At 44.5% G+C, this 24315-nt stretch overlaps 2 protein-coding genes across 2 annotated transcripts in view; one reads left to right on the top strand and one right to left on the bottom strand.

The window, feature by feature from the left end:
• The window catches only part of LOC137537252 (uncharacterized), a 1269057-nt gene that overhangs the window by 116033 nt on the left and 1128709 nt on the right, over positions 1–24315 (bottom strand). The window lies entirely within an intron of this gene.
• Positions 1–24315, top strand: part of LOC137535883 (uncharacterized) — a 242496-nt gene that overhangs the window by 80024 nt on the left and 138157 nt on the right. Inside the window, 4 exon segments of the mRNA XM_068257761.1 lie at positions 177–274; positions 386–445; positions 848–1193; positions 23012–24038. Coding sequence (XP_068113862.1) covers positions 177–274; positions 386–445; positions 848–1193; positions 23012–24038 — 1531 coding nt within the window.

Below are 24315 nucleotides of genomic sequence, written 5' to 3'. Positions count from 1 at the left end.
ACACATAGAGACAATGTATTCAGTCACTGTGTGTGTTTCCTACAGATGGATCCAGTAACAGAAACCCACCAGAGGGATGTACAGGTCCTCTTTATTCCCAGGATTTCCCACTTAGATCCCCATCATCTGATAAACACATAGAGACAATGTATTCAGTCAGTGTGTGTTTCCTACAGGTGTATCCAGTAACAGAAACCCACTAGAGAGATGTACAGGTCCTCTTTATTCCCTGGAGTGTCCACAAGAAGTTCCCACTACCCCCCACCATTATCAGGTAGGTCGGATGAGGGTCATCAGTCACTCTGTACTGTATGACATTGTTTCCTTCTGTGAATGCCGTTATCTGTGTTCACATTTTACATTTCCTCTCATTTTGTGCACTTAGTGTGGAGAACTGATACATGGAAGTGCTGCTGTGGTTAAAGAGGAAGAAGAAGAGACATATGTGAGGAGTGATCAGCAGCCTATGGAGGAGGGGGACATAATGAGGATAATTAAAGAGGAAGAAGAGACGTATGTGAGGAGTGATCAGCAGTCTATGGAGGAGGGTGACATGATGGGGACAAGTAAAGAGGAAGAAGAGAGATATGTGAAGAGTGATCAGCAGTCTATGGAGGAGGGTGACATGATGAGGACAAGTAAAGAGGAGGAAGAAGAGACATATGTGAGGAGTGATCAGCAGTCTATGGAGGAGGGTGACATGATGGGGACAAGTAAAGAGGAAGAAGAAGAGACATATGGGAGGAGTGATCAGCAGTCTATGGGGGAGGGTGACATGATGAGGACAAGTAAAGAGGAAGAAGAAGAGACATATGGGAGGAGTGATCAGCAGTCTATGGGGGAGGGTGACATGATGGGGACAAGTAAAGAGGAAGAAGAAGAGACGTATATGAGGAGTGATCAGCAGTCTATGGAGGAGGGTGACATGATGGGGACAAGTAAAGAGGAAGAAGAAGAGACATATGGGAGGAGTGATCAGCAGTCTATGGGGGAGGGTGACATGATGGGGACAAGTAAAGAGGAAGAAGAAGAGATGTATGTGAGGCGTGATCAGCAGTTTTTGGAAGAGGGTGACATGATGAGGACTAGTAAAGAGGAAGAAGAGACATATGTGAGGAGTGATCAGCAGTCTATGGAGGAGGGTGACTTGATGAGGACAACTATAGAGGACACTTTATCAGAAAAAAAAACAGGTGAGTAAACAATATTAAATATCTTTTTTTAGTTATTATGACCGTGTCACTGCTCACAGACTGCCCATATTAAGGGTTATACTAAATACTCATGTTAGGTTGTTGTCGTCTAAAACAGCTATTCTTGATTTTTTTGTCTTGTACTGTACAGTCACATAAGACACTTGTGGCCTCAATTCACAGAGCTTTATCAAACACTATCAAACCTTTGATAATTTTCCTCATGGGTAAAATCTAATTTTGAATTCACTAAGGTGTTATAGATTTATTGATCATTTCATCGATAAAACATTCGATAAATCTATAACACCTTAGTGAATTCAAAATTAGATTTTACCCATGAGGAAAATTATCAAACGTTTGATAAAGTGTTTGATAAAGCTCTGTGAATTGAGGCCTTAGCGGTTGATTCATAAAGCATTACTGTATTCGGTAATGCAGAAAACAGCTGACTTTACCGAGCACTTAGGAAAATGTTGATTCATAAAGGCTGTTTCTGCATGAAAAGCTGAAGTTACCGAGCAGTGAGGTAAATTACTGACTTGTGCAGTAAATACCTCAACAGATGTCAGTAAATGCCAGTAAATGTCAATACATAAAAGATAGATCATCACCTCTGGTGTGGTGATTGGTGAAATCAGGGCGGAGAGTGTGCGATACTGTGGGAAGCCAGCATGACTCAGACAAGCAGAGAGGGATAAGCTATGACTGACAGGAGCAGAAGCCAATAGAAACAGCCCCTGTCTCCTGTGAGTCGGGATGAGGCATTTTGATAGGACATGAAGCCTCCTCCGGCGGGTCCTGCTTTTCTACCCCCAGGCAGTGAGCAGAGAGAACGGAACAAAAGAAGTTTCCCCTGTCTCCCTTCAGCAGTTTAACCTCTTCAGTTTCTGTTTGAAAATGCAGAGTTGCTAGTGGGGAAATCCTCTAAGCAGGGCATGTGTAAAGTCTCCTGGGAGTTCATCTAAGCTGTGGCAAATAAATAAAATGTTAAGAAAGACTAATAGACAGATTCAGAGTTGGGGCAGAGGCAGTATAACAAACAGTATAGCAAAACATGTACATCTAAAGGGATGTCAGGATGCCTCTTACTATTGTAATGCTGTCTCTGCACAGAGTTTTGTCTATTGAAGCCGGTAAATTACTGAACTTCTACCGCACCTGTGAACATTTTTATGAATTGGCACACAAAAGTCTAAAATACAGAATGTGGTGATTTACCGAGCACTTTACATTTAAAGGCACTGTGCTCTATGAATTGAGGACTTAGTGTTAGTAATAAACTGAGTATGATCACTGTACATTACTGTACACAGATTGGTCACAGTAGCGGTTACTTCGTGTTACCAGCCTGTAATAAGCTGATAATGGTCACTGTACATTACTGTACACATATTGGTCACAGTAGGGGTGACTTAGTGTTACTGGCTTGTAATAAGCTGATAATGGTCACTGTACACTATTGTACACAGATTGGTCACAGTAGGGGTGACTTAGTGTTACTGGTCTGTAATAAGCTGATAATGGTCACTGCACATTACTGTACACAGATTGGTCACAGTAGGGGTGACTTAGTGTTACTGGCCTGTAATAAGCTGATAATGGTCACTGTACATTACTGTACACAGATTGGTCACAGTAGGGGTGACTTAGTGTTACTGGCCTGTAATAAGCTGATAATGGTCAGTGTACATTACTGTACACAGATTGGTCACAGTAGGGGTGAGTTAGTGTTACCAGCCTGTAATAAGCTGATAATGGCCACTGCACATTACTGTACACAGATTGTTCATAGTAGGGGTGACTTGTTGTTACTGGCCTGTAATAAACTGATAATGGTCACTGTACATTACTGTAAAAAAGATTGGTCACAGTAGGGGTTACTTCATGTTACCAGCCTGTAATAAGCTGATAATGGTCGCTGTACATTACTGTACAAAGATTGGTCACAGTAGGGGTGACTTAGTGTTACCGGCCTGCAATAAGCTGATAATGGTAACTGTACATTACTGTACACAGATTAGTCACAGTATGGAGTGACTTAGTGTTACTGACCTGTAATAAGCTGATAATGGTGACTGTACATTACTGTGCACAGATTGGTCACAGTAGGGGTGACTTAGTGTTACTGGCCTGTAATAAGCTGATAATGGTCACTGTACATTACTGTACACAGATTGGTCACAGTAGGGGTGACTTAGTGTTACCGGCCTGTAATAAGCTGATAATGGTCACTGTACATTACTGTACATAGATTGGTCACAGTAGGGGGTGACTTAGTGTTACTGGCCTGTAATAAGTTGATAATGGTCACTGTACATTACTGTACACAGGTTGGGCACAGTAGGGGGTGACTTAGTGTTACCGGCCTGTAATAAGCTGATAATGGTCACTGTACATTACTGTACACAGATTGGTCACAGTAGGGGTGACTTAGTGTTACCGGCCTGTAATAAGCTGATAATGGTCACTGTACATTACTGTACACAGATTGGTCACAGTAGGGGGAGACTTAGTGTTACCGGCCTGTAATAAGCTGATAATGGTCACTGTACATTACTGTACACAGATTGGTCACAGTAGGGGTGACTTAGTGTTACTGGCCTGTAATAAGCTGATAATGGTCAGTGTACATTACTGTACAAAGATTGGTCACAGTAGGGGTGACTTAGTGTTACCTGCCTGTAATAAGCTGATAATGGTCACTGTACATTACTGTACACAGATTGGTCACAGTAGGGGTGACTTAGTGTTACTGACCTGTAATAAGCTGATAATGGTCACTGTACATTACTGTACACAGATTGTTCATAGTAGGGGTGACTTAGTGTTACTGGCCTGTAATAAGCTGATAATGGTCACTGTACATTACTGTACACAGATTGGTCACAGTAGGGGTGACTTAGTGTTACTGGCCTGTAATAAGCTGATAATGGTCACTGTACATTACTGTACACAGATTGGTCACAGTAGGTGTGACTTAGTGTTACTGGCCTGTAATAAGCTGATAATGGTCACTGTACATTACTGTACACAGATTGGTCACAGTAGGGGTGACTTAGTGTTACCGGCCTGTAATAAGCTGATAATGGTCACTGTACACAAACTAGTCACAGTGGGGGGTGATAAAGTGCTACTGGCCAAGCAAGAGAGAGATAAAGCGACATAACTAGGGGCATATGAGTGGCACGAGGAAACAATGGTAATAAGAATGTGTAAGTGACACCACATTGTATTGCAAACAAAGAACAAGCTGGCCATTTAAGAACCACACCACAGAGAGACTTCCGGTTCCGGCGCCCGCATGGCTGGTTGTGTCTAGCGGAGCTCTCCAGACCGGCTCATAGCTCACAGGCTTTACCAGCTAACAAACATCCGGCAGACTCCTCTGACGGGTGGCCCACACTCCCCAAACGCGGAGAAAGACCTGGATGGACCGCTTCTTGCGGAAGACTCAAAGAGACCCAGAAGCGGACGAGATCGGGCCTGCACCACCTAAGATGGCGTCCACTCGCGCCTCGGCAAAGAAAGCCCGCCAGAAGAACATGCCAGACCGCGACTGGGACTCTGACGGTATGGATGGCAGACAGGATCTCCCGGCAAGAGACATTAACTATAAGGCACTGGCCATAGAAGTGGCGAAAACTATTGCCCCTGATCTGCAGGAGATTGTGGAGACGGCAGTTAAAAGGTCTCTAACCTCCATTAAAAAACAGCCGCAAATGCACACTACACGTTTAGATGACAATGAGCAGCGCAAAGCTCAGAATGAACGCCATACAGACTCTCATGCCACAAGATTACTTGAATTAGAGCCTCAAAACAGAGACTTTATGGACAAAATCGATGACCTGGAGAACAGGTCGCGACGTCACAACCTGAGAATAGTGGGCTTACCTGAAGCTTGTAAAGCAGATGATCTTACTTTTGCCGAGAGAGAATTGCCAGAACTACTAGGCCTGGCTATAACTTGCAAAGCGGAGCGCGCCCATAGAGTGGGGATACAACGCACAGGCGACCAGACACCCAGACCGCGGCTAGTTATGGTCCGCTACCTTGATTTCACTGATAAAATGAAGATCCTGAATGCTTTTAAGTCCAGGAAAGATTCGCTTGTGTATCTGAACTTACAATCAGGGCTGTGGAGTCAGTACAAAAATCCACCGACTCTGACTCCTCAGTTTAGCATTCCACCGACTCCAACTCCTTGACTCCGACTCCTCTAATTTGCATATTACAATCTTGTTGAATGAAAGTATGTAACATGAAATTCGTCTCTTAATTGCCAACGCTTAGGAATTTTAAAGGACAACTGAAGTGAGAAGGATATGGAGACTGCCATATTTATTCCCTTTAGTCATAGACTAAAACTAGTCCTTGGTAAGAGTACTTGTAAAAGGTACAGACCGGAACAAAGAACATCTATCAGGCCCTAGGCAATGTAACTGTGGGTACATGTAAGAGTGATGTGCAGGTACTCTGCAGGGGAATGAGGAGATTCTTCCTCTATTACACATTCTTCATGCACAATCTGAACCAGGTTTATGGGCGATAGACAACACCTCTGTGTTCAATGTGCACAACATTCTCAGTGGATTCCTTGCAGCTCTGTGGGGAGTGCATTTGGAGAGTATAGTACTACGGTGTAACAAAGTAAACCTGAGACAGATGAAATTAAAGTTTTATACATACCTGGGGCTTCCTCTAGCCCCTTCAGGCTAATCAGTCCCTCGCTATCCTCCACCACCACCTGGATCTTCTGCTATGAGTCCAGGTACTTGAGCCAGTCTGGTGTAGTGCGCATGCACACACTCCGCCGCCGGGAGCGTACTACACCTGCTCAGCACTATTGCGCAGGTGCAGAATGTTCCTGGCTGTGGGAGCGGCATGCGGCCGGACTGTGCTGACTTACCAGGACTCATAGCAGAAGATCCAGGTGGCGGAGGAGGACAGCGAGGGACTGATTAGCCTGAAGGGGGCTGGAAGAAGCCCCAGGTATATATAAAACTTTTCTTTTCATCCTTCTCAGGTACCCTTTAGTTTGTAGTCACCAAACCAGATTTTAGCAACATATCAAATTATTTGATTTCATGAGCAATCAAATCAACTGTACTGCCGCAGTTGATTTATGTACATTTGCATAAATCAGAATCAACACAGAATTATTTCCATCTCTATGATGGTCCATTATGACCATCTCTATTAGTGACACGGCTACACATCAGGCTTTATACTTACAGCATAGATGTTATTTAGTATATATAAGAGATTCCTGTGTACACATCATATACCGTATTTTTCGGACCATAAGACGCACTTTTTCTTCCCCAAAAGTGGGGAGAAAAAGTGAGTGCGTCTTATGGTCCGAATGCTACATTCTGCCTGTTGTTCCAGTGTCTCCCCATCTCTCCCCGCACATTGCAAAGCCCCGCGGCAGCTGCCACTAATGCACACCACACTCACTAGCCCTTCACTTCAACTCCCACATACCGGTCATCACTCATCAGCTGTGATCACTCAGCCCTGCGAGACTCCAAGATCTCATAAGCGGCTACATGTGTTATCCGCGCACCGCTGCGAGTCTCAGGCTGCTGCTGTGTATGATCCACGTGGTCGGCTTGCACGTGTCTTTGGGGGAGCCGTGCGCACTGAAGCCCGAAGTGTTGTGAGAGCTGGCCTGCATGGCTGCCAATGAAGGGGAATCAGCTATCGGCTCACAGACCGGGACCACCGAACACTGTACGGGCATCTCCAGCTTGTATCACTTCCTGGTCTCTTATTTGTCACGCAGGGCTACGAAGCCCTCTCCTGGATTGGCGGCTAGCCCTGTATTAGATGGTGATTGGTCGGGATAGCTCCGGAGGCGGGACCTAGAAATACCGCTCCGCCAATCACCATCTAATACAGGGCTAGCCGCCAATCCAGGAGAGGGCTTCGTAGCCCTGCGTGACAAATAAGAGACCAGGAAGTGATACAAGCTGGAGATGCCGGTACAGTGTTCGGTGGTCCCGGTCTGTGAGCCGATAGCTGATTCCCCTTCATTGGCAGCCATGCAGGCCAGCTCTCACAACACTTCGGGCTTCAGTGCGCACGGCTCCCCCAAAGACACGTGCAAGCCGACCACGTGGATCATACACAGCAGCAGCCTGAGACTCGCAGCGGTGCGCGGATAACACATGTAGCCGCTTATGAGATCTTGGAGTCCCGCAGGGCTGAGTGATCACAGCTGATGAGTGATGACAGGTATGTGGGAGTTGAAGTGAAGGGCTAGTGAGTGTGGTGTGCATTAGTGGCAGCTGCCACGGGGCTTTGCAATGTACGGGGGGATCACAGCTGATTGTGGGAGTCAAGGGCTGGAGTAGTGTGCCTTAGCTGGGGCATCCTCACAGCACGCAGGGAAGGGAGGCACAAGCTGAGCTTCTCTCCACTCGATGTTTCATGAGAGTTAGCCAGGCTGGGAGGAATACATGGCAGGGAATGGGGATGCATACTTGGTGATCTGGCTCTGGGCTTGGAAAATTGTTGCCACATAAAGCAATATTATCCTGTGGCTGCAATCATTTACACGAACATGACTCTTGGCATGTAGTCACTGGGAACAGGTGGGATTGATCCTAATCCACCTACTACCCTGGATCATTCCTAAATTACGCACCAATGACCCTGGATTACGTATTGAGGAACCTCTTTATGAATGGGTGGATGTGCAATTCCTCCACAGTAGTGACACAGTGCTTAAGTGTTTGGGGGAAGAAGGTCCACAAGACACCACTGCACCATAGACACACTAGGTTAAGTATTTTTTTCCCTGATTTATGCCCTCTAATCCTAGGTGCGTCTTATGGTCAGGTGCGTCTTATAGTCCGAAAAATACGGTATACAGTCACAATCAGATATGTATATCTGACTTTAAAAATACGGGGGCTGCTTTATTTAAGCAGCACAAGTAACTAATTTTGATTGGTTTATTTTATTTTTGTGGACTAAGCACAGGTATTACTGTATGTATAAATTATTTATAATGACTATTATCTGAGAAGTAGAACATTTTATCATATTTTCTATTTTAATTACAGTTTAAATTCATTAGGAGTCGGTGCACTTTTTTCCTGACTCCAGGCACCCAAAAATACTCCGACTCCACGACTCCGACTCCACAGCCCTGCTTACAATTGCGCATTTTTAATGATTATTCGGCGGAGGTCACTAAAAGGCGCCAAGCGTTCAACCCTGCATGCGCTACTTTAATTGACAAAGGCATTACATTTGCTCTGCTCTACTCTGCAGTTCTCAGGCTTCAGGACACCAAAGGGGAAACACTATTTATTTTGGATCCGAGAGAGGCACACGCTATAGCTAAAAGACTGACGCCATACAAATCGCCACGCAATTCCCCGGAGAAACAGCAGGACAACCAACAGGAAGACACAGCGTAGGAGGCATATCCAACAAGTTTATTCTTTCTGTTTATTCTTACTGCACTTCAGGAATCTGGTCTGTACATTCTTTACTGATTACACCAGAGAGGAAATGTGTGCATCAACCAAGTGAACCTGACAAATCTGGCTTTGCAAATTTGGCCTATTGGCTAATCACGAGACATTGCTCATGCAAATATGCATTTGCTTTCGCATGCCTAAATATGCAGGGTCAAAAACCAAAACCGCAAAACAATCGCCCTGCGGGAATTAGTTCATGCTACATTAGCACTATCCAGGGGCGCCACGAGGAGGTTTCCCATTGCCCCCATACAACCGGGGGGCCGCGGGGGTCCCAGGCTCTCTAACCGCCTGGAACCCACACAGCGGCACCCCGGGGGTGGAGGCTGAGGGGTGCAATGGGAAGCATCCTCGTGGCGCCCCTGGATAGTGCTATGTAGCATGAACTAATTCCAGCAGGGCGATTGTTTTGCGGTGTTGGTTTTTGACCCTGCATATTTAGGCATGCGAAAGCAAATGCATATTTGCATGAGCAATGTCTCGTGATTAGCCAATAGGCCAAATTTGCAAAGCCAGATTTGTCAGGTTCACTTGGTTGATGCACACATTTCCTCTCTGTTGTAATTAGCTCTGTACATTCTTTGCCTAACTGCCATCTCCAGCTGCAACCACCTCACTTTTATCCAGCTGCTTTGGGGAGCAACTAGGGGAGAAAGTTAAATATGGGCTGGCTGGTCAGTAAGAACAGGACCAGTGAAAGTGGGGAAGAAGTGAAGTCCTTCCTGAGTGATATACGTTGGCTGTGAATAGTAGACGGATTAGGCAAAACCTAATCATAGCTATGCCGCAGTCAAATAACAATTACTTTTGGTTTATGTTCATTCTGTGGTCTATGTTTCAAGCTTCAACTCTTATACTTGTTTCAAGCAACAATGTTCTGGGGTTTAGGGAAAGGGGGGAGGTTTCTGTGTTGTTTCTCTCTTACATGTTAGCTCTAACTATTCAATGCAATTATCCAGGTTGTTGCACCGCTGCTGGATTACTTCATCATGCTACACATAATACCTAGTGCAAAGGACAATTAAGATTGTCACATGGAATGTGAACGGATTGCGATCACCGGCAAAACGTTCACAGATATCAAAGCACCTTGGAAAAATGCACACAGATATAGCGCTTCTCCAAGAGACTCATTTAAAAAAAGTCTGAATTCCATTATCTACGAAAATGTTGGGTAGGTCAAAGCATCGGATTGCCATCAGCCGGAAGAAAAGCAGGTCTCATCACCTTAATTAGCAAACGATTGCAAGCTGAAGTCACAAATGTGCAGTATGATGAGGAGGGAAGGTGGCTAGGCATAACCATTTCTATGTCTTCTGATTCCTTAACGATTTATAATGTATATGGTCCTAACGGAGATAGTTCGCCTTTCCTAAAGTCACTACACTCCCATTTAGCTAGTAAAGACCTACGTAATTGTATTCTAGCAGGCGATTGGAATAATGTAATTGACGTGGTGGAAGATAGGACCAGTGCAATGGGCAAAAAGATGTCGCAAACAATTAGACAAACCATTACACCTTGTGATGATTTGCTCAGCTGCCTGTGCAGGCAGGCAGCTTTTTGACCATTGTGTAGGTTTGCATGCTGCAGGACTCTGGAAAGAAGAGCTTCTGTCAATTTTGCAGCTTGTGCTTGCTGAGGAATTTGCATACGATGTCATGCAAATTGCCTGGCCACATTCATTGGAGGTGTGTACTATGTGTGTCCCACAATGCTTTGCCGTTCATAAGGAGTCTTCCTGTGAAACACTCGGGAGAGTGTCAGCCATGCTCTTGGTTTGAAGATCAGCTTAGAGTAATTCCTGGAAACTGTGCTAAGCAGATTCCCCAAGTGCAGTTAGGATTGTTTATCTGTTTGTTTGTTCTGTTGCTGTTGTCCTGTCCCAGCGGTGGTGGACAGGAAATGGTTCTGATCTCTGTTCTTGGGGTATAGCTGGTGCAGCGGTTGCTACCAGCTATCTCTTCTGTTCTGTCTCCTGGGATCGCGCTAGCCACTTTTCGCTAGCGCTGTGGATCCTTCTGTTCTGTCTCCTGGGATCGCGCTAGCCAATTTTCGCTAGCGCTGTGGATCCTTCTGTTCTGTCTCCTGGGATCGCGCTAGCCACTTTTCGCTAGCGCTGTGGATCCTTCTGTTCTGTCTTCCTGGATCGCGCTAGCCACTTTTCGCTAGTGCTGTGGATCCTATCTCTCGCTTGTCCCTGTTTTCGTGTGTCTGTCTTGTCTGCTACGACCGCTTGCTGGAGGCTCGGTGAGGTAACCGTTAAGCAAGCGTTCGCGTCCCCTGTTTCATGTTTGTCTGTCGATGGTTAGTTAGGCGTGCTTGTCTCTATTGTGCTTATCACGTGGAGACCGCGCATAACCGCGTACACTGTTGCGAATGAGTGCGGTGTTCGCGGTTAGCTAGCGTTTGTTATTTTCCGCATCTTCTCATTGTATTATTTGCTGTGCCTTTGCTACCCTCGTATCCTATTTTGATCTGCCTTGTGTCACATCTGGCGATCGCACCTCTCGCGTTCCTATTTCATTTCTGCTGTTGTGTGTGCGCGGTCGCGGGGTGGCGACTGGATTGGCGCACACACATACAACCTGTCCCTTTGCTCGATCTCATTCGCAATCGCCTCTCTTGCGATTGCGTTCTGCGCTTCATACAATTCCTGTCTGGTATTTGTGGAGGTACAGAGGATTGGTTCCTCTGCACTCCCCAGCGCCATCTGCCGACAGGAATTTCCCTCTACAGGTGTGTAGCACCTTTTGCTGGGTGCCTGCAATTACACGCTTGTGGAGGATTTCCGCCGTGTCAGCGCACGCGTTGTGCGCTGATCACGGAGAAAGTTCCACAATCGTTACACACCTCTAGCATCTTTCTGCTCAGATTTAGAACTGACTGATGCCTGGAGACACCTGCTTCCATACGATGTAGAGTATACACATTTCTCAGCTGCACATAGCGCGTCTTCACATCTGGATTACATGTTTTTGGGATCTCTAGCCCTCACTAAAATGCACTCTGTCACTATTTCTGACATGGTTATCTCTGACCACTGCCCGGCAGTTTTAGAACTACAAGAACAAATACCAAGAGGTACAGATATTATCTGGCAGTTCCCGCAATATTTATATGGGGAGGAAGATTTAAAAATACTTATTCAGGGATGGTGGAACGAATTTCTGGATGACAATAAGACTCATAAAAATAACCCTCAGCTACTCTGAGATACTGCCAAAGCAGTTATCAGAGGCAAATTAATAGCATATATTGCAGCCCAAAAAAAAGAAAAATAACTCTGAGTACACTGAGTCAGTATCCCAGACTAGACAGGCTTTTAAAGGGTATAGACTGAATCCCAAAAATGTTAACAGAGAAAACTGGTTGCAATCTAAAATACTAACTGATAAATATTTACAAACTAGGATACTCCTTCAGCAACTCTATCACGCCTTAAAATATTTTAAGTATGGAGATAAGCCTGGCAAGTTACTAGTCAACCTGGCCAAAGGGCACTATTTACCCCTTACCATTCTAAGATTGAAAGATAGTGCAGGAAATATTATTCATCACCCAAAACAAATAAATCATAATTTCCAGCAATATTATTCAAACCTCTATGTGGAAAGGCCATCCTCTACACCACTAGATCAGGCAAAATTAAACGACATACAATTAGATACCCTGTCAGAAGACAAGCTTATCCAACTAAATACCCCGATAACTACTATCAGGAACCGGCCCCGCGGCAAGCCTGCAGATACGTTTCCCGACTGCGGGTTTGACCAGATCGAGAGGGCAAGCAGCCTTAGTCGAGCTACCACAAGGCTGTGACCCCTCAAACACTTCTCACTGCCACCACTAGCTGTTGCTAGACACGTCCACTCTGCTGTCGAGTGCTCAGCACGCAATCCGCATTTTCGTATTCGGGTCAGCTTTGCGCTTTAGGCCGAATACGGGAACGCCACGCACACACACAGTTGCAATCTTACACTGTAGTGAAGCAAGACCACTAACAGTCATTCCGAACGATACTGTTAGCCACTCCGAGACTTCCCACTCTGCTGTCGAGTTTGGAAGTGCCCCATACACACAATGCAATTACAATCTTATACGGTAGTGTTGCTCAATCATACAATCAGGCATGGACTTATACACATTTACACTTCAGTTTCCTCTACTAGGCTATGAGTGTTAGTTTAGTACAGCAGAAGTCAAACTTATTAAATAACGATTTAATATTCCAGGAAAAAAGTGGAACAATGCAGAAAATAATATATACAAAATATTTACAAAAACAAAGTAAAAAGTTGCAAAATAAAAGTTTACAAGGATACACAGCAAGACAAGTTTGCACAAAAATAAAATGGGATAAACGTTAATTGAACTTTTACCAGCGCAAATGTCCAACTGTGGAGAGACACAAATTTTCCGATTCCCTCGGGATCATCTCTAGCGATGAGCTACTCTCGGGAGAAGATGATTTGTGACTGTCCCTGGCTGGTTCTTATAGACCCAAGTGTTGCCCCGGGCAATGGATGTTCAGTCCCACAATCTAATGCAATTTCCCCAAAGTGTGACATCACCGTCTGCCAAGCCCCCTGTCACATCTGGGCTAGCTGTGACATGCAAATGTCAAGGCTTTTCCTGCCCCCTGGTAAGCACATTGGTGACAACTTTGAGCAAGGCTTTTCAACATTCCATCAGGCTGTCATATGTAAATTCCACACTTTCCTGATAGCCTCAGAAGTTGGAAGACTCAATTAGTCTGATTGTATTTTGGGATAATTTGGTGTCTACATGTCACAGAGTTCAAAAGCTATGCAGACAACCCAATTAGCAGTGACCCACTCTCAGAGGAACTGCATACAGAAACTCAAAGTACTTCCTATTGTCATACAGACCATCACATTAGCATTCAGTTTCCTCTGGCCAGGTGACCAATTACCCTGAAGCCAGCTGGCTTCGATCAGACGTACACATGACATAGGCAGAAAAATGAAAGCATATGTTCCTGTATTATCCTTAACATCATCAGCACCCCAATATATCACCACAACTATTATATACAACAAATTATTAGCACTATTAAATCCCTAGCAAATAATAAATCTCCCAGTCCAGACGGATATTCCTCAGAATTTTACAAAAGGAGGTAGCCCTCCTGCTAACTGAAATTTTTAATGATATCCTTCAAGGTAAAATAATGCCCCCATTCTTTAATGAAGCATATATTAAGTTGATACATAAAAAAGGGAAGGATCCCCTAGACCCAGGATCATATAGACCAATCTCCCCCATTAACCAGGACATGAAATTGCTCACTAAAATCATGGCAGATAGGCTGGCCAATTTCCTACCAAAACTAATTAGACAAAACCAAGTGGCATTTGTGAGATGGGTGTTCAGCTGTTACCAACATCAGGAAAATACTGGCAGTTTTGGAACCTATTAACCAGTTCACCCCCAAGGGTTTTTATCCTAACGGACCAGAGCAATTTTCAGTTGTCAGCGCTCCTCCCTTTTATTCCCTAATAACTTTATTACTACTTATCACAAGAAAATGATCTATACCTCGTTTTTTTCGCCACCAATTAGGCTTTCTGTGGATAGTACATTTTGCTAAGAATTTTTTTATTCTAAATGCATTTTAATGAGAAAAACAGAAAAAAAAGAAAAAAAATCATTATTTCTCAGTGTTCAGCCTTTATAGTTTTAAAATTAAACATTCTCCTGTGGATAAAACAAACACGTTTTATTTGCCCAGTGGTCCCGATAATTAAACCGTTTAGATTATGTCCCTACCACAATGTATGGCGACAGTATATTATTTTGAAATATAAGTGGTTATTTTTCTGTTTGTTCTGGCCATAATTACAAGCCCCTATGTAATAAATTAAAATTAATTTTCCCCCATAAAATATAGAATAAAAAAAGCTGAGTCCCTAAGGCAACTATTTATTTATTTTTTTTAAGCTGATTTTTTTTTTTTTTACAATGTTTTTTTTTTTGGGGGGGGGGGGGAGTTTTGGAAGTGTAATTTTATTAATGATGTGTATATACTTGAAAATGTATGTATTTTGTAGGTGTAATATACTTTTTGGCCACAAGATGGCGCTAGTGAACACTCATAGGACGTGTTCACTTTTTTTTTTTTTTTTTTTTTTTTTACACTATTAAACTGTTACATTTCCTGTTTATGTGAATGGACGTAGCCGCTGTTCGCGGTCACGTCCATTCACTCCAGGCACTGCGATTGGGTAGAGGACTGTTCGGTCCTCTTCCCCAATCACCCAGCACGGGATCCCGACGGTAATGGCGGCGGACACACGGCGGTAGCAGCGGCGGGAATGCGCGACGTATTAAAACGTCATGTTGCTGTCAATGCGGTAAGCATGACGTTTTAATACGTTAGGATGGCGGTAAATGGTTAAAGCTTATCCCACGACATACAAAAATTGTGCCTCCTCATCTCTAGATGCTGAAAAAGCATTCGATGCAGTCAATGGGTCCTGGCTGGAAAGGGTTTTAATGAAAATGGGATTTGGGGGATCCTTCTTAAATCTTTATAGAATGATATATAAAGCCCCTACAGCTAGGATATATACTCCAGGCTTCCTGTCCTTGCCGATACATCTAGCAAGGGGCACCCGGCAAGGTTGCCCCCTTTCGCCTCTGTTATCCAACCTAGCGTTAGAACCTCTTGCTAGAATGTTAGATAAAATAAACCCGGGTATAGACATAGCAGGGCATAAATTAACCCAATTACTGTTTGCAGACGATATTTTGATCTTCCTTCATGATCCCACAACTCAACTACCAATTAATCTCCAGACCATCTTGGAGGTAGGACAAGAGTCAGGCTTTAAAATCAACGAATCTAAGAGTGAATTGATATATCCATCTCGGAAGGCTGAGATCCCAAATGATTATTAATTAGCAAAAACAAAAGATGTGCAATCTTGTGCTAACGCAGGTGAGAGGTCAAAGTGGACCGCAGACTAATCACACACTGGCAGCTCCTCAAACACTCGGCTGTGAGCGGACTACTGGAAAAGGAAGCAAAAGACAGGAGGAGCGCTCCGTAGTGTGATACCGTTTAATAAAATGAAAACTGCGCAATAAAAGATACACTTACTAGATGTGTATGAACAGTAGGCATTTAAAATTGGCATATAGCCCAGAATAAAAAGGACATCCCCTCTTGGAAGCGAAACCTGAAGCTGCAGTGGCCAGCGGCAGCAAGGATCCAGATGGTAAATGGATGACAGGTGTCCCTTCGGGGTGACTGTGTGCAGGTTACGTCAAGACGCGTTTCGGCGTGTCCACGCCTTCGTCAGTTAACGTACCTGCATGCACACTATGCTCCTATTTATAACAGGAGTCAAGGGAATGGCTTCCCAGAGCAAATTAAGGTTAACGAGGGTGAGAGGGTAGGGGGCGGGGTTGCAAAGTACTGCAAACAAAAACCCTATATTTTCCAGCCTCCTGACGGGAGCTCAACTCTAAATCACCAGGGCATAAAGCCCTGACGGCAAATAACTGATTGATTCAACTGCAACAGTATGAAGTGTTGCAAAAAAAAAAAAAAAAAAAAAAAAAAAACGGTGGCCCCAGCATCCCTGTAGAGGCAACGGGGGCGGGTCAACAGCGCTGATGGCAGTGGGTTGCAAAGTGCAGCAAACACAAACCCTATGTTTTCCAGCCTCCTGACAGGAGCTCAACTCTAAATCACCAGGGCATAAAGCCCTGACGGCAAATAACTGATTGATTCAACTGCAACAGTATGAAGTGTTGCAAGAAAAAGAAAATAAAAAAAAAAAAAGGGGGGGCCCCAGCATCCCTGTAGATGGGAAAAAGCTGGAGCTGGAAACCTCGGCTTCCCTGATGGCATGTTGACTCTCCAGGTGTGCTGGAGGGGAGGAAGGCGAGGGACATGACTGGTGGCCCCCAAGTGCAGGAACATTTACCTCACGGGCAGGGGCGTGGCCAGCAGCGCAAGTGGCAACAGAGGGCGTGGCCAGCGGTGCACACAAATGGCAGCCCCGGCCCTCCAATAGAGACAAGGGAGGGGGGCGCGGCCGACAACCCAAATGACAGCGGGGGGCGTGGCCAGCGGCGCCTGTGTTTACAAGTACATGCCTCGGCATCTCTGCCGGCACGGGTATACTCTGCATGGGCTGAAAGGGGAGAGATGCAGAGCCCTGCCCGGGGGGCTGTGGCGCTGGATGTCATAAATGCAATTTTGGGCAGCACTGAGAGTGCTGCACATGAAACCCAGCAGCAAGACTGTATAGAAAACGCTGGCCACCGCAACAACAAGGAGTCTTATGTACAATGCAATAAACAGTACATGAAAAACATATATACAAGATATATATATATATATATATATATATATATATATATATATATATATATATATATATATATATATATATATATATATATATATATATATGCGAAGGACCAATATAAATGAAAGTATAAACAAAAACAATAAACAAAAAAGTGTATGAGCACACAAGAAAGGCATTTGAGAACTAATAAACACAACATTACAATTAACGTTCTGTGGTTCGTTGATCTGAAGACACATGACAGCGTATACAGTGTTTTACATCGGACATGCAGGCATCTGTGTATGTATACACCAGTGTCTGCAATATCTGTGCCTGTGTCCATCTACATAAGGCCATATTTCCCACCAGCTGCAAAGTGTGGAGGGGGGGGGAGGCAAGATTTGGGATGGCATGAGAATTGGGAACTAGATCAATGGGAACCCGGTTGGAGGTGGAGCCAAGTGGTGGTGCATGGCAAGTCGTGCTGCACCTGGAGGGAATCATATAAAGTTGGCTGTTTCTACCTCCTCGTTCAACCCTGCTGGACACAAGGTGTTCAGTCTGAAGATCCAGTATGCTTCTTTTTCGCACAGTTTCCTGTATCTTAGGCCCATGGGTAGTCCAGATGAAATGGCCTCCAGACCCATGATTGTTAGGTGGTCAGTGGACTGGTCATGGTTCTCAAAGAAGTGCCAACAGAGACGCCGAGGCACGCACCCGCACACACAGGCACCGCCGGCCACGCCCCCCGCCGCCACCCGGGCCGTCGGCCACACCCCCCGCCCCCACCGGAAGGCCAAGGCCACCACACGCGTGCACCGCCAGCCACGCCCCCCGCCGCCACCCGCGCCACCGACCTTCCGGTGGGGGCGGGGGGGGTGTGGCCGACGGCCCGGGTGGCGGCGGGGGGCGTGGCCGGCGGTGCCTGTGTGTGCGGGTGCGTGCCTCGGCGTCTCTGTTGGCGTGGGTGTGTTCTGTGTGGGCTGGGGGGGGGGAGAGATGCAGAGCCCTGCCCTGCAAAAAGTAATATCGGCTCCAAAGATCAAAGAGACTCTCGTCCAAACGCATTTGGGCTAACTGGAAATTTTCGTTGTGGAAAAGCCAGGTGCAAATGTTGCCCCTTCATACAACATCGCCAGAAGCTTGTACAGACAGACCAGCACACCATCCAGGTGAAACAATTTATAAACTGTGGCACTCCATATGTAGTGTATCTACTATCTTGTGATTGCCCGTGAGGTAAATGTTCCTGCACTTGGGGGCCACCAGTCATGTCCCTCGCCTTCCTCCCCTCCAGCACACCTGGAGAGTCAACATGCCATCAGGGAAGCCGAGGTTTCCAGCTCCAGCTTTTTCCCATCTACAGGGATGCTGGGGCCCCCCCTTTTTTTTTTTTTATTTTCTTTTTCTTGCAACACTTCATACTGTTGCAGTTGAATCAATCAGTTATTTGCCGTCAGGGCTTTATGCCCTGGTGATTTAGAGTTGAGCTCCTGTCAGGAGGCTGGAAAACATAGGGTTTGTGTTTGCTGCACTTTGCAACCCACTGCCATCAGCGCTGTTGACCCGCCCCCGTTGCCTCTACAGGGATGCTGGGGCCACCGTTTTTTTTTTTTGTTTTTTTTTTGCAACACTTCATACTGTTGCAGTTGAATCAATCAGTTATTTGCCGTCAGGGCTTTATGCCCTGGTGATTTAGAGTTGAGCTCCCGTCAGGAGGCTGGAAAATATAGGGTTTTTGTTTGCAGTACTTTGCAACCCCGCCCCCTACCCTCTCACCCTCGTTAACCTCAATTTGCTCTGGGAAGCCATTCCCTTGACTCCTGTTATAAATAGGAGCATAGTGTGCATGCAGGTACGTTAACTGACGAAGGCGTGGACACGCCGAAACGCGTCTTGACGTAACCTGCACACAGTCACCCCGAAGGGACACCTGTCATCCATTTACCATCTGGATCCTTGCTGCCGCTGGCCACTGCAGCTTCAGGTTTCGCTTCCAAGAGGGGATGTCCTTTTTATTCTGGGCTATATGCCAATTTTAAATGCCTACTGTTCATACACATCTAGTAAGTGTATCTTTTATTGCGCAGTTTTCATTTTATTAAACGGTATCACACTACGGAGCGCTCCTCCTGTCTTTTGCTTCCGTTTCCAGATTATTCATTAGCAGCCAAGATAACACATAATAAAATTGCCTATTTAAGTACACATATTGGGAAAAACCCATCTTCCCTTTATGACTTAAAGTGAACCTTTCGGACTAAAAATCGACTCAGCAGCACTGAAAAGGCCTGGTGTTTCTTTAACAGTTTCACAGCATCAGCACTTTGTTTTTCTTATACAAGCCTCATTTTTAGCTGCACAGAAGAAAACTGCCCGGGCTTTTTTTCCCTGATGCTGTGCAAAGCATGATGGGGTTTCTGATTTTGTTAATGTCAGTGTGTTTAATAAGAAGGGGCAACGTCTGGAGAGGATAGAGCAGTCTTCCAAAGCTCACCATTTTTAAAAGGGCCACTCTGCCTGCAATTCCTAATGGAAGATTGTTCCATCTATGTAGCTGATCTACGATGGATTTTATCAAAGGAGGATAATTTAAAGGGGAACTTCAGCCTAAACAAACATACTGTCATCAAGTTACATTAGTTATGTTCATTAGAATAGATAGGTAATATAATCTCTTACCCACCCTGTTTTAAAATAACATGCAAATGTTTGTGATTCATGGGGGCTGCCATCTTTGTCATGGGGGCAGCCATCTTTTTGGTTGAAAGGAGGTGACAAGGAGCAGGAGACACAATTCCAACTGTCCTGTGTCCTGATAACCCCTCCTAGCTGCACACGCTAGGCTTCAAATGTCAAATTCAAAATGTAAAAAAAAAAATTGCACCAAAACAGCAGAATGAGAACAGAAAAATCAGAAACCCCATCATGCTTTGCACAGCATCAGGGGAAAAAAGCCCAGGCAGTTTTCTTCTGTGCAGCTAAAAATGAGGCTTGTATAAGAGAAACAAAGTTCTGATGCTGTGAAACTGCTAAAGAAACCAAGCCTTTTAGTGCTGCCGAGTAGATTTTTAGTCCGGAGGTTCACTTTAAGCTACGAAACAAAGCTTTCTCTAGCTTTATATGGAAAGCCCGAAAAACGAGAATAAAACTCCCACGCCTACAACTTCCCAAGGATCGGGGTGGCATGGGGGTGCCTGACATCCGACGATATAATCTGGCATGTTTGTTTCGACATGTACGTGATTGGTTGTCGGATACTGGACACTACTCTAATACAGCATTGGAAGAAAGTATTGCGGCTCCGTGGGCCCTCACAGGTCTCTCACACTCAAATTGGGCTTCTATGCCAACACGGCTTCGCCATCATACTCTGCTTAGGGACACAATGATCTCCTGGAAGGAGATTCGGAAAATATTTAAATTGCCCTGGCGTATATCAAAATATATGGCCATAGATGGGAATCCTAGTTTCCAGCCTTCACGACTTCATGATACCTTCACAAAATGGAAGGAGAAAGGAGTCCTAAGACTGGGAAACCTTTTTGATATTAAAGGATACCACAACTGAAATGTGACATAATGAGATAGACATGTGTATGTACAATGCCAGGCACACAAATAACTATGCTGTGTTCCTTTTTTTCTTTCTCTGCCTGAAAGAGTTAAATATCAGGTATGTAAGTGGCTGACTCAGTCCTGACTCAGACAGGAAGTGACTACAGTGTGACCCTCACTGATAAGAAATTCCCCTTTTTTACCTCTTTCTTGCTCTCAGAAGCCATTTTCTGCTAGGAAAATGTTTTATAGTTGGAATTTCTTATCAGTGAGGGTCACACTGTAGTCACTTCCTGTCTGAGTCAGGACTGAGTCAGCCACTTACATACCTGATATTTAACTCTTTCAGGCAGAGAAAGAAAAAAAGGAACACAGCATAGTTATCTGTGTGCTAGGCACTGTACATACACATGTCTATCTCATTATGTCACATTTCAGTTGTGGTATCCTTTAAGAATCATAGATGGTACACTACACGTGAGCTTAAAAATAAATCTAATATACCAGATAAGCATTTCCTTGCTGTAGCCCAAATTAAATGCTATGTACACAGTAACTTATCTATAGCCAGAATAACAGATTTCGACACCTTTTTCAAGCCGGGCCCTGAGAAAAAATCTCTTTCCATGATTCAATTAGATCTTTTACATAAGGGAACTCAAGGTCTACCTACTCAGAGTACGAGGGCATGGCGTAAACATTTTGATATTCCTCAACTAGAGGACAAAATATTAGAAGGAAATAACAACCTACGCAAGCTCATTGTTAGTGAGGCTTGGAGAGGATCGCTTGTCATGATGATATTCCATGCCAAATATGCTTTTAATATCAAGTATAAAATTCCCCCGGTGGGGATATATGGGGGCATGCCTCAAATGTGGAATGCAAAATGCGGATATGGTGCACTGTTTATGGTTTTGCCCAAATATAGCTGCGTACTGGGATGATGTTATCTCATATATTAATCATATATGCAGGAGAAAGCCACAGAAAGGTCCCCTAATATGTCTCTTTAACTATGAAGAAATGCAATCTACTGAAACTGCTTCAAGCCCATAATTAACAGATCTCACTCATCTAATCCTAATAGCAGCACGCAAAACTATATATAACCGCTGGATCTATCTGTCAACCCCTACTACTTGGGACCTGAAGGAGGAACTCTCACACATCCTGACCTTGCACAGACTGGACGCGCTACTACACAAAGAACTTAAAACAAAATCCTTTTTCAAGAAATGGAGGCCTTGAAAAAACCATTATCTGCACAAGATATTCAAAAATTCATGACTCCGTTTAGATTTTCAACTTGGTACTGTACAGAAGATATTATGGGTACTCTGGGAAGCCTAGAACTAGAACCACCCAATCGGAAATGACATCCTCTGGGGCATAAACTAATCAATATTAAGTTTATCATTTACCAACACCATACTCATTGATGGAGAGGTCCAGGGCAGGAAATAACCTAGGACAGTCTATTAAGAGGGAAACAACAGGGGGGTTACTAAGTGTTCGGGGGGTGGGATAGTGGGAGGAGGGGTGTTTAAGAGGGGGAAAAATAGAAATAGTTACTCACCAACCTAAGATCATTTTTATTTTGGCACAAATGTAAACAGAAAATACGATCTCATAATGCAAATTTGATATCTAACATGTCGTGTAACTGTTTCTGGAAAAACTAATAAAAGGTTTAAAAAAAAAAAAAACGCACCACAACTGAATAAGTCAATTCAAAAATAGCCTTTATTAGTCAAATGTTGTGACAGGATTAAAATAGTATTAAAAATAAGAACACCGGGATGGCAAAGGCTCAATGAATCCAATACTATTATGCTCCATATAGAATATATCTCGTACAGTATGACAGGTAATACATCCAAAGGGACAAACACAACTCCTGCCCTGGGGCACAAGGTAAAGATGAATGAGGGGCAGTGCTAGAGGTAGGAGAGTTTCTGCAGAACAAGGGACCGTGCACACTAAAGAGGTGGAAAAGAAAGTGCCAATAGAGGAGTAGCGGACCGGACACTGCCGGAAGAGGAGAATCGCCCAAAGCGGAGAGGAAAAGAATGGCAGCGCAGTGATATAATCAGGGAGGTAGAACCGCCAAACAATTGTGTAAGTGCGCGCTTACCGGTAAGGAGATGAGGGAGGAGCGCGAGCCACCAGTGTGATCACCAAGGTGCTGACTGCTTTCCATGTATGGCCAATGCTGTAGCTGTAGGGAGGGTCAGTGACATGCAAATAACTCTGACTTGTATGCTAATTATATGTAACGTTATGCAGCTGCTGCATTTGGCTTGTTTCTAATCTGCATAAACTTTGCAAGAACTTGGAAATATCAGCAGCTCACTGACCATCCCTAATGATAATTGCTCCTCCCCTCAGAGTTCTCTAACACGAAGTGATGATGTTTCTCTATTTGCAGCGCAGAGTCCCGGCATCAGGAACCTCTCAGAGACTCATCTCTCTGTATCCACAGACTGTACAACGGATGATGATGACATTGGACAAGAGTCTCCTGCAGATATCCTGGTTACACCAAATATTCCCCCAGACTCCCCTCACCTGTCTAACCCTGAGGGGACTCATACCCAGCACAGCTCTCCCCCTGCTGGAGGGTCTCATTCCTGTTCCACGTGTGGGAAATGTTTTCCATGGAAATCACATCTTGTCATACATGAGAGATCTCACACTAGTGAGAAGCCCTATTCATGTGCAGAGTGTGGGAAATGTTTTGTATGGAAATCAGCTCTTATCAGACATGAGATAACACACACTGGTAATAAGCCTTTTTCATGTGCTGAGTGTGGGAAATGTTTTGTATGGAAATCACATCTTGTCAATCATGAGAGATCTCACACTGGTGAGAAGCCCTATTCATGTGCTGAGTGTGGGAAATGTTTTGGGCAAAAATCAAACCTTGTCAAACATGAGAGATGTCACACTGGTGAGAAGCCTTATTCATGTGCTGAGTGTGGGAAATGTTTTGTAAGTAAATCACATCTTGTCCACCATGATAAATCTCACACTGGTGAGAAGTCCTATTCATGTGCTGAGTGTGGGAAAAGTTTTTGGTATAAATCAGAGCTTGGCATACATGAGAGATCTCACACTGGGGAGAAGCCCTATGCATGTGCTGAGTGTGGGAAATGTTTTGTACGTAAATCACATCTTGTCCCGCATGAGAGATCTCACACTGGTGAGAAGCCCTATTCATGTGCTGAGTGTGGGAAATGTTTTGTACGTAAATCACATCTTGTCCCGCATGAGAGATCTCACACTGGTGAGACGCCCTTTTCATGTGCTGAGTGTGGGAAATGTTTTGATTATAAATCACAGCTTGTCACACATGAGAGATCTCACACTGGTGAGAAGCCCTATTCATGTGCTGAGTGTGGGAAATGTTTTGGGTATAAATCCCATCTTGCCAGACATGAGAGATCTCACACAATGTGTTGATAAGTGCTCTTTTCTAATCTTTCATTTATGCTAGATGCACATGGCAGCGTATTGCATAGAATCCTGCGGACTCTCTCATGCTGCTCAGTACATTGCTGTGTAAAGTCCCTGAGCTGAGGTGACATGATGAGATAAACACTGGTACATGTAGTACATAAAATGTAGGTGAATTTTCATGTTTACTGCAACAAACACAATTGCTAACTTCCAGTCAGAGCAATATCCTGCCTCTATCTGGCCAGCAGACGCCAGTCAGCCAATCAGGTGCAC

Source organism: Hyperolius riggenbachi, chromosome 10 (assembly GCF_040937935.1).
Source record: "Hyperolius riggenbachi isolate aHypRig1 chromosome 10, aHypRig1.pri, whole genome shotgun sequence".
Taxonomy (NCBI): Eukaryota; Metazoa; Chordata; class Amphibia; order Anura; family Hyperoliidae; genus Hyperolius; species Hyperolius riggenbachi.
The sequence above is the reverse complement of the archived record's forward strand: the minus strand, read 5'-3'. Positions and strand labels throughout refer to the sequence as shown.